The sequence below is a fragment of the Neophocaena asiaeorientalis genome, unplaced genomic scaffold (assembly GCF_003031525.2).
Source record: "Neophocaena asiaeorientalis asiaeorientalis breed wild unplaced genomic scaffold, Neophocaena_asiaeorientalis_V1.1 scaffold680, whole genome shotgun sequence".
In the NCBI taxonomy this organism is placed as follows: Eukaryota; Metazoa; Chordata; class Mammalia; order Artiodactyla; family Phocoenidae; genus Neophocaena; species Neophocaena asiaeorientalis.
In genome coordinates this window covers 165255-176622 of record NW_020171816.1, presented here as the reverse complement: position 1 = coordinate 176622, position 11368 = coordinate 165255, and the positions used below count along the sequence as shown (strand labels likewise).

At 43.3% G+C, this 11368-nt stretch overlaps 1 protein-coding gene across 2 annotated transcripts in view; it reads left to right on the top strand.

Annotated features, from left to right (window-relative positions):
- Nucleotides 1-5877: 5877 nt before the first annotated feature.
- The window catches only part of RBM5 (RNA binding motif protein 5), a 24638-nt gene continuing 19147 nt past the window's right edge, over nt 5878-11368 (top strand). For both annotated transcript variants that reach the window (XM_024737441.1, XM_024737433.1), the window contains exons 1-4: nt 5878-5987; nt 7329-7398; nt 9553-9718; nt 10497-10652. In XM_024737441.1, the coding sequence (XP_024593209.1) occupies nt 7382-7398; nt 9553-9718; nt 10497-10652 (339 nt within the window). In that variant the 5' untranslated portion in view covers nt 5878-5987; nt 7329-7381. The remainder of the gene's footprint in view (nt 5988-7328; nt 7399-9552; nt 9719-10496; nt 10653-11368) is intronic.

Here is an 11368-nt window from a genome sequence, read left to right as displayed (position 1 = left end):
AGAGAGTCCCTTGGTGTGGGTCCATTTGAGGTGACGCTGAAATGGCAACAAGGGCTGTAGTGAGCCCTGGAACAGTGCCTGCTATCAGTGTGAGTGGACTGGTTGCAGTGACCGTTGAACTCTGGCTTGTACGAATACTGTCAGATTTTTAAAAATTATTTTCCTAATCTAATTAGTGAAAATAGCATCACACATTATTGTAACTGCTAAGGCTGAACATATTTCCATATGTTGGTTTACTAGTCATTAGACCTTCAGAAGTCCTCTTCTGACTTTGTTGGGGGGTGGGGGGGAGGCAGTGTTGTGACAGCTCTTTTTCTGAGTGTCTGCTGGATGTTCACTGCTTCACACATTGTGGTCACCACAGCAAGTTGGCATAATAAGAATTACCACTTCTCTCCAGCCATTGCCCCAGCTTTTCCTTTCCTCCATGGCTAGAACTCTCCAAAGAGATGTCTGCCCTCTTTCAAATCTTTATTGCCCACCATATCACTCATACCATTTCACAGAATTTGCTTCAAAAGTGAGTTTTTTGTGTGTTTTTAATTCTTTATAGTTAAAAAGACTGCTATATCCTAGGCACCTATTAAAACTTTAAAAAATAATTTCTCAAGGGAACATATGGTACTAAGAATTGCACTTTTCAGGTATCTCAGGGGAAGAATGTTTCTTAGAACTGCATGTTTTGAAGAACATCTTGATTGTATAAGGTAGGGGTTTGTGAACTTTTCTGTAAAGAGCCAGAGAGTCAATATTTTAGACTTCATATTATAGGTCATATGATCTCTGTTGCAACTACTCAGCTCTTTTGTAGTAAGAAAGCAGCCACAGGCAATACACAAACAAGTGATTCTGACTGTGGTCCAATAAAACTTTATTTACAAAAACAGGTCACAGGCCAGAACTGGCCCAGGGGTTGTGGCTTTTCCCAACCCTTGGTCTAACGACATAGTCTGGATGCATAAGGCAGGACCAAGGAGGGTTTTGTAAAAATTGAGTGGGAGTATTGGCATTTTGGAGAGGATGAGCAGTGAGGGGTGGGAGAGGTAAGGAGAGGTGGGAGTATACCAAGGAGAAAACATTTCTAGCAACAGGAATGGTAAATGTGAATTTAAATTGTTTGCCATGCTGTGTCCATATATCCCTTTCTCTTAATCTTTAATATATCTTTTTACCCCTCCGAAAAAGGAAAACAAACAGGAGTACATTGGCTTAGGGATCAAAAGCCCCTAGTTCTGGGCCTTGCTACCACTAGTGCAGCATTTTAGAAGATGGGCTATTTGGATCTTTCAGCCCCAGACAGATGTACTCCAAGAGCCCTTCTGGTCTAACTGTTGGTCTGCAGGTGCATCTATGGTGTGTCCAATTACTCTCTGTCTGACCTTCACTGAATAGGTCAAAACATTTTTTGGAAGTTTCCAAATTTGTCCTGAACTGGTCAGACTAGGTTTTCCTCCTAACTTTGTGTCACCCTGTTTGGCCTAACCAGAGCTGTGAGACACATCCAATGCTTCAGTATTGAAGATCCTGTAGAGGCTACTTGGTTGACCCAGGTTATTGGCTGCCCAGCAGTAGCATCATCAAGTTATTAAGTGGTCATTGAATGTTTTGAAAGCCTACTTTACTTGTTACTGGGCTTATAGCAAGATCAGTGTGGGTCTCTGTGACCATGGGACTCAGTCCTCTGGGGAAGATGGACGTTGCACAATTTCTGATGTGATGAGAGATGCAAGGGAGAAGTATAGCAAGCTACTGGGACGGTATGACACAGACTTAATTCTCATTTGATGGCAGCAGCATCTTCTCTGATGTGTTTAAACTCAGACCTCCGGACTAGTTTAGGCCACTGCCTAGTTTTGTTTTGGTTTGTCTTCTGGTTTTATTTTGCCACTTTAGTGGAGATTTTATGGTTGGAAATAAGGTCTAAAGTATTTCATACATTTTTAAAGCAGTACTTTGGGTATTGTATGAAACTCGGAATGGGTGTGAAAAGTATGTCACCCTAAGATGTCCCTAGGAGGTTCCCTGAGGCCTCTGATCAGAATGCCAGCTACATAAGGGCAGAGATCTTGGGTAATTTTCTTCACTACTATATCCCTAGGGCCTGGCCCAGGGCCTAACACAGTTGGCACCCAATAAATGAGTGAATAATGCTGAACTCATAGGTCTATGGTAAATACTTGTTGAATTAAATTTTGATTGTATATCTCTCTCAGTTTAAGCCCATCTCTGACAAAATTAAATATTTTGGTTTCTTGGTATAGGCAAGAGTTCTCACGTTGTCTTTTTTTTTTTCTTCCCCACATGAGCCTTTTTACTAATTCTAAAGCAGTAGTTCCCAGCCTGGGACCAAAACATGTGAACTAGTTTTTTTTCTTTTGTCCAGTGGTGAGAAATTAAGAAAAAGACCTAAGATCGTTTCATTAAGAGAACTTTTTTTTTTTTCCATCAAAAAAGTAGTAAAGGCAGGGCTTCCCTGGTGGTGCAGTGGTTGAGAGTCCGCCTGCCGATGCAGGTCACATGGGTTCGTGCCCTGGTCCAGGAAGATCCCACATGCCGCGGAGCGGCTGGGCCCGTGAGCCATGGCCACTGAGCCTGCGCGTCCGGAGCCTGTGCTCCGCAACGGGAGAGGCCACAACAGTGAGAGGCCCGCGTACCGCAAAAAAAAAAAAAAAAAAAAAAAAAAAAGTAGTAAAGGCAAACTTAAAGGACTGTCTTCTATTCTATATTGAACATCTGCGGCTTTCTTTAAAACAAAAAACCAACTCGTTCTGTTGTCTTTGTTTTCCTTAATTGGCCAGGAACTTGTTAAACTTTTCCAGACTCACATCAGCTGCCAGACAGACCTTTGGGGGCACAGCTCTGGAACTCAACAGGGCAGTGTCCACAAAGAAGGTCAGCTACCAGAGAATTTTGAGGATGGCATTTTGCTCTGGTGGAATCCATCTTTTTTTTCTAGACACCTCCTTCAAGTATTTAAGAATGATTTTGTACCATTTATGAACAGCTATATAGCTTTTATGGCTGGTGACAAGCCCAGCCCAGCAGGCACCTCAGGGATGCTCAGAAGTGCTTGTTTAACTGCTTTGGAAATGAGCAGACTTCTAGTGACCATTAAGTCTAGCAAGTTCTGGGTTCTCGGCATCTGCATTATCCATTGCAGGGTTTGCAATGACCCATCTATATTTAAGTTTTAAATATCATCAAACTAATATTGGAGTTCCGAGGGTCACATACATTTACTTTATTCTGATGATAAAAGTTTTACGTATATATGTGTGTGTATATATATATATATATATACATATATATACACTCCCCCATAAGTTGGATATTATATACAGATACATACATACATATGAAAATGTAGAAAAATATGTGTGTGTAGGTAGTCTATGGTCTGAATGCTTGTCTTCCCCCACAACCACCACCAACACCTAATCCCCAAAGGTGATGGTATTAGTAGGTGAAGTCTTTGGGAAGTGATAAGGTCATGAAGACAGAGCTGTCATAACTGGGATTAGTGCTCTTATAAAAGAGATCCCACAGAACTCCCTAGACCCTTTCACCATGTGAATATACATTAAGAAGTTTGCAGCCTGGAAGAGGGCTCTCACCCAACCATGCTGGCACCTTGATCTTGGACTTTGCAGCCTCTGGGGCTGTAAGAAAAATTTTTCTGTTGTTTACAAGCTACCCAGTCTGTGGTATTTCGTTATAGCAGCCCGAACAGACATAGGTAGGTAGGTAGGTGGATAGATAGGAAGATAGAAATAGAGATGAGGAGAGAGAGAAAAGTTACCCATTATTCTAAAATCCAGAAATTCCTACCTTTCCATCTATTGTCATGTTTTTAATTATCCAAAGAGTTTCCAGTGTCAGTCACTTAATGCCCTCGACGTAGAAGGATAAGCCTTAGTTAGAACATGTTTAAAGATGCTTTTCCAAGGAAAAGATTTTCCAGTATATCTGGAGCTTCTGGTTTGAAATCTCTTTGACGTCCTTCTACTTATTCTTTTTTTTTCTTTATTTTTATTTTATTAATTTAATTTTTGGCTGCCATTGGGTCTTAGTTTCGGCACGTGGGATCTTTTGTTGCGGCGCGTGGGTTTTCTCTCTCTAGTTCTGGCGTGCGGGCTCCGGGGCACGTGGACTCTGTAGTTCGCGGCACGCAGGCTCTAGTTGAGGCGCGCGAGCTCAATAGTTGCAGCGTGCGGGCTTAGTTACCCTGTGGCATGTGGGATCTTAGTTCCCTGACCAGGGAACGAACCCACATCCCCTGCACTGGAAGGTGGATTCTTTACCACTGGACCACTAGGGAAGTCCCCCTTCTACTTATTCTTGAAAGATTTCTTTTTATCCAGAAAGAAAAGAGTATTAAGTGTGGTTTTCCACATCTAATATCTTCCTCTGCCTTGTCATGGTCTAATTATTCAATCTGTATATGTGACCTGAAAAATCAGTTCCACTAAATCTGTATCTATAAATAATGCCAGTGGGCAAGTTATGCTAACTGGATACATAGAAATACCACCATATGACTGATGAGTGAGGGTCCAAAATATCTCTCTGAATTGCTGAAGGATCCCTGGTTCTTTCTGCCACAAATGTTGCACTTTTAGCTTTGGTAGTGGATTCATTTGTTCATTCAACAACTGAGTGCATACCATGTGCCTGGCAGCAGTAGAGGCACTGGGGATATAGTAGTGAACTAAACAGACAAAAGTCTCTCTCCTTCTGGAGTTTACATTCTAGTGAATGAGGGCGTGGACTCAAATTATACTTAACTAGTTCAAATCCCAGTTCCACCACTATAGTTTGGAATCTATAGTGCGACATTTTAGTGTGACCTACTCTCTAAAACAAGGACAGTGATAATAGCTTTAACTAAGTGAACGGCAGTTGATCCAGCTAGAAGTGGTCAGATCCAAGATATAGTTTAAAGGTAGAGTCAACAGGATTTGCTGATAGATTGAGTGCGAGGAAAAAGGAGTCATGGATGACTCCAAGGTTTTTGTCCTGAGTAACTGGAAGCAGGGGGTTGCTAACTATGGGGTGGGGAAGGCTGTGAAGGAGACAAGGTTGGTTTTTGGCTGTGTTAATTTTGAGATTCTATTAGACAGCCAAGTAGTAACTGTTAAATTAACCCTGGAAGGACTTCCTGGTGGCGTTAAGTCTCCACTCCACAGTCCCAATGCAGGGGGCCCGGGTTCAATCCCTGGTCAGGGAACTAGATCTCACATGCGTGCCGCAACTAAGAGTTCGCATGCCACAACTAAGGAGCCCACATGCCGCAACTAAGGAGTCCTGGAGCCGCAACTAAGGGGCCTGTGTGCCACAACTATGGAGCCTGCCTGCCACAACTAAGAACCAATGCAACCAAATATTTTTTTTAAATCCTCTTAATTTCCATAAACCTCAATTTCCTTACTTGAAAAATGGATTTAATAACCACCTCATAGGTTATGAAATGAAAATAGAAATTTGTAAAGCATGTAGCCCAATCTAATCTAGCATTCAATAATGCAATAGGTGATCGACCTACATTCCTTCTCTTAAAGCCAGATTAAACGTGATGGTTTACACCGCGTCGGTGAAAGAAAACTGTACTTTCTAAGGCCCTTGTAGCAAAGAAAATAATTACTATGCCTAATAAAGGTAAAAGCTCTAATCCGTATCTGCAAAAGGCAGACTGGAGATTAGGCCTGAGTTTTGAAGAAAGGGAAATACGCAGGAAATTGACACAGGGCGTAGTTAAGTGACAGGTTGCCCTAGCGACCACACTCCCCAGCAGCCCTCGCGCAGCCAGACACCTTCGCGGATTGGACACCTCCATAGGAAGCGTGTGGCGGGGGGAGGGGATAGGCGCGAGGTACTGTGGGTAGGAGACGGCCGTCGACGGAGGCGCCATTTTGTGAGGCGGCCGTACCCTGTTGGAATCCCTTGGCACAAAACCGCTACTGCTGCTGCTTCTGTCCTTCCTGGGGGTGAGTGCGGCGGCCGCCCGTAATGACCCGCGGTTCTTTGTTTTGGAGCAGGCCCTGTAGAGCCTCCCTGTCAGCCGCGGGCGGCGGTCGATCAGCTCCAGCCGGATCTCTCGAAGGGCTACCGGAGGCATTGGAGAGCCGCGCCCCTCCTCGCCGCTAGCGCTGTCAGCTTTCAGAGAGCGTTCTCCCGCCCAGCCCGAGGCCCGCTTCTTTCGGGCTCTGAGTGTGCCCCTGTCGGGACGTGTTTCCGACTACCCAGCCCAGCTGAGCATGAAGCCGACGTTTGTCCCTCGGGTACTTCTCAGGGGCGCCCTGACAGTCTCCAGCCGCCATCGCCCCGCAGCTTGACCTGAATCAGCCCTCTCCGGAAAGCTGTTCGGTGAAGGCTGATCTGCGGGCTGGGAACCTCTTGGGGGTCGGGAGGCGGGTGTGCAGGCAGGAAGAGAAAGCCGGACTCCTGAGTTGGTCGCGCAGGCCGTGGCGCCGCCATCTCGGCCGCGACACCCCGCAGAGGTGGGTCCGGGCACTGCCCAGGCGAAGAGGGGAGGCATCAGAGATTCTGCGTAGGGCCTGGTTTCTCCTGGATGGTTCTCTTCCATTTATTAATTCAGCAAATGTTCGTTCAGCGCCTGCCTAGAACAGGCGCCAGGGACTGCTCTAAGTAGTTTCTCGGACCGCGCACGCATCGAACGCAGTCCAGCTCTGTGATGTTTTATCACCGCCGGTGCGCAGCTGAGCCAGGCTGGCCACCTCAAGAACCTGTGATGATCATTGTTACCTGGGAATTAAGTCGTGTGGAGGTTTACTCTTGTTTGAGATAGCTTTGGATCAGCCGTTGCATTTTAAATGGAGTAGATTTTCAATCAGCTCAGCATCGGGCTTCTCAAAGGTTTTAAGTTTTTCCTAAGTAGTTTTTGAATTTCGTTTCGCTCCTTATATTAATACACTTTGATTAATGTTTTAACGGTCAACTATCACAATGGAGTTGCTTTGATTCAGAACACAGGGAGCTGATTGCAGCTGTGCCCTTTTTGCTTTGTAATCCTACAGCAGGAGCAGGGAAGGAACCTTCTGCTCGTATCCTTTTATGGGTTTGTTATTGAATGTGGAATCTCATATTTTTCACTGTGCTTCGCCTTCCTGCTATGCCCACTGTTAACAAAATGTTAGCTTGATTTTAATGTTGACAGTTGGTCCCCACTTCCCTCCCCACCCCCCCAACCTTAGATAACCACTGTTAATGGTTTAATGAAATTCCAATCTCAGTAGTGTTCCAGCTATGGAACAGTTGACTTACGTGATCTCTCAGACTTGCAGCAACCTATCTCTTTTGTCTCCTAGGAAAAACAAAATTTGAACCTTTTGGAGCAGTGTGCTAGATCTTCAGCAGGACAATGGGTTCAGACAAACGGTAAGTTATTACTGTTACATGCCTTTGATCTCAGCATTTCAATGGGGACTGAGCTATTTGTTAAAAATTGTTTATCAAACAAATATTTGAGTGTCTGTTTTGTATCCAGCATTGCTGTGAGCACTTTCATGATACTTGCTCTCACAAGCACACAGTTTAATGAGATAATTAAAATACTGTGTGAACTGTGCTATGGTAAAAGAAGTTGAGGGTGCTGTTAGAACACTTAGGAACATGTGTTTTCTTGGAAACGGCCAGGAAAGCTTCCTGGAGAAAGTATTCTCTAAGGTGAAGCCTGAAGGGTAAGAAAGAATTAGGCAAAGGAGGGCTGGGTGGAATAGTAAGTCATGAGGGTTCCTGGTGTGGATAACAGACAGCCTCTGGAAGAAGCTAGGAGATCATACTGTCTGTCACTTTGCACAGTACCTGGGCTGTAGAAAGCAATCAGTGAATGCCAGTTCTCGTTATTGTCCCCTCCATGACAAGATGATCCAGATTTATAGAGCTGAGAGGCTTTGGACCATGGGTTACATTTTTAAGAAAAAAAGAAGAAAAAAGAAAAACTGCTAAAGAATTAGTAAAGAATTAAGATGAGAGCATTTGACTCCTGTGTCATCTGTGGATTCTCTGACTCAAACCATTTGATTTAAACACACAACCTTTATTTATACATCCAGCTGCCTCCTTAATATTGAGTCCAGTCCCAGTGATAGATCAAATTGATGGCGCACTGGGACTCATGAAGTGTTCATGTCACATGATATCATTGTTTTAATGCTTTGTCAGTACTCTGGTTCCAAACAAATTAACATTTACTGTTTTGGGGTCTCTCATCTACATACTTAACATTTCAAAATAGTCCTAGGCTACTTGTTTCATTTGTTTCTTTTTATGAAATTTGTATACTCTAAATGAGGCCCTTATAAGCCTTCTCTTTGTCTTGTCCTTACATAGTAGTTTTATGAACCTGGTAAACAATTTATGAAAGAACTATTTATATCTGTGGTCAAATGGGTTTAAGCCTTTTGTTATTAGGTTTTCCTGTGAAGCCCAGTGCTGCTCAGTAATCAAAAATAAATCAGGGGCTTCCCTGGTGGTGCAGCGGTTAGGAGTCTGCCTGCCAATGCAGGGGACACGGTTTCAAGCCCTGGTCCGGGAAGATCCCACACGCTGCAGAGCAACTAGGCCCATGTACAGCTGCTGAGCCTGTGCTCTAGAGCTCGTGAGCCACAGCTACTGAAGCCTATGCACCTGGAGCCTGTGCTCTGCAACAAGAGAAGCCACTGCAGTGAAAGGCCCTCGCACCGCAGCAAGAAGTGGCCTCCGCGCACAGCCCCTGGTACCCAACGCAGCCAATCAATCAATCAATCAATCAGATGTTATAGGAAATAATGTTCTCTGATGGTGCTAGTTATATCTAACAAATGAACTTGGTTAACTGCCTAATGGGGAAAAAAGACAGGTTATCCAGTTTGTTGGTCCATTTCTTAGTAGTGAGATACCCTTCAGAGTGGATGAGTCAGGACATGTCCTCCTTTGTAATTGAGTGAAATGCTAATACAGTTGACCCCTGAACAACATGGATTTGAATTTTGCAGGTCCACTTATAGGCAGATTTTCTTCAATAAATACAGTACTACATGATCCGTGGTTGGTTGAATCTGCAGATGCAGAACTGTGTATACCAGAGGGCTAACTGTGGGACTTGAGCATCCATGGGTTTTGGTATCTACAGCAGGTCCTGGAACTTGTCCCTGGCAGGAACAACTATAATTACATTCTTCCTGTCTAGATTGATCACTAAGATCTGAAATCAGGGATGAAAGGAGTGATGTGTAGGCCACAGGCTTGGGAAAATGCAGGATGAACTTGGGCAGCTTGACTCTCTCAAAAATATTAAACCCATACATTTGATAGCTGTATTTTTACATTTAGTATGAATTCCTGAAAACTACCTGTGTACTTAGGGATATAGCTGTTTTCCCAGTCATTGTCTTTGTAAATTGGAATTTGGTGATAAATTTTAAGGGATACACTGAACTAGTTGGATGTCTTGTAAACTGAGATGTGGGTTGTGTGTTTTTTCAACCATGTTTTCTAAAGGGACAAAATATGATTTACTGAAGAGTAAATGAAAATTATTTTCCGTGGCAGAGTGAGTAGAACAGAACGCAGTGGAAGATACGGGTCCATCATAGACAGGGATGATCGTGATGAGCGTGAATCCAGAAGCAGGAGGAGGGACTCAGATTACAAAAGATCTAGTGATGATCGGAGGGGTGATAGATATGATGACTACCGAGACTATGACAGTCCAGAGGTGAGTGACCAGCAACTGTTTATAAAGTTGTTAGAATTATGAATTATATGCACAGAACCTCCAAGATTCTTGAAATAAGTATACCAAGTGCGGAAATCTCTCAAGAGGAGTATTATATTCAAACTCTTTATTATTCTGAAATCTGAGTCGACTATAACCCTCAAAGACAGACTGTGCCCTGTAGTCATAGAAATACTGGCCAGGGTTTACTTAGGGCTCACTATGCTCTAGGCACTCTTTTGAGCACTTGACTTACATGAACTCATTCAGGTCTCACTACAACCCTATAAGGTAGGTGTTACTCTCATTTTAAAGATGAGACAGTTGGGGCATAATTATATACCATCCCTTTGCCTCAGATGGTGTTTCTAAAAGTTGTAGTTTAACATTGTAGCATAGCTTTTTTCACATTTCTTTCCATATGCATTAGCTTTGTTTAGCAGTAATTGTGCAACCAGCATAATTTTGCACTGTTTTTTTTTTTTCTTATGCATATAATCATCTTATTTTAACAGGTAATAGTGTTTCATTGTGTGTTGTTATACTGTTTGGTGAGTTGTTAAACCATTCTTCCTGAACTAAATGATTGTTGCCAGGTTTGGGGGTTTCTGTTCTTGTTTTTTTTTATGCTGTTTTAGAAGACACTGCAGTGAACATCATCATGGAGTTCTTGTATTATCTCTATTCCTAAAGATAAATTACAAGTGGATAGACTGGATCAAAGGGTATAAATAAGCCCAGTGTGATTTGAATTACAATTTTCTTTATTGTAAATCAGAGAGAACGTGAAAGAAGGAACAGTGACCGATCCGAAGATGGCTACCATTCAGATGGTGACTATGGCGAGCATGACTATAGGCATGACATCAGTGATGAGAGGGAGAGCAAGACCATCATGCTTCGCGGCCTTCCCATCACCATCACGGAGAGCGATGTAAGGGGAACCAACAGGTCTAATGAGCAATCCAATAGGCACAATGAACTTTGAGCTTCTACCATTATTTTCTTGTGTTACTATATCTCAAGCTAATATCTAGTGAAATACATTTCTGTAATTAGGGTGGAGTTCTCTCAACTTGGTTCACAGATAGAATCATTTGTATTTAGGCTTTGAAGCTCAATGTAGAGTTTTCAGAAGAACTACAGGGAGCAGTTCTTATTCCTTCAATAATAGCTATTAGAAGGTAGCCAGTACGTTTTTATTGAATTGGTTACTTACTCAGTGAGGATGTATCTGTAAGAACATTTTATGATTTGGCCATCCTTTGATTTAATGGAAATTATATTATCCATTTGAAACTTCTTAAAAGCCTGTAGAAAAGCCTGGCTCCCCACTTCTCAGACTGGTCAACTACGGCCTTGGTGTACTGGGCACTGCCTGATTTCCAGTGGTATCTCTGACCCTCATGCATTCCTTCCAGCCACATCCACCACTTGCTTCTGCTGCAGGCCACTTTGGACATGTCCACCGTTCTACCAGTGTGCCCTTTTTTTCTTCTTGAAGCCCTCTTCCTTCCTTCCTCCCCTCCCCTCCCCTCCTCCTTCCTTCCTTTCTTCTCTTTCCTTCCTTCCTTCCTTTCTTCCTTTCTTTTCTTCCTTCCTTTCTTCCTTCCTTCCTTCCTCCCTCCCTCCCTCCCTCCCTCCCCTTCT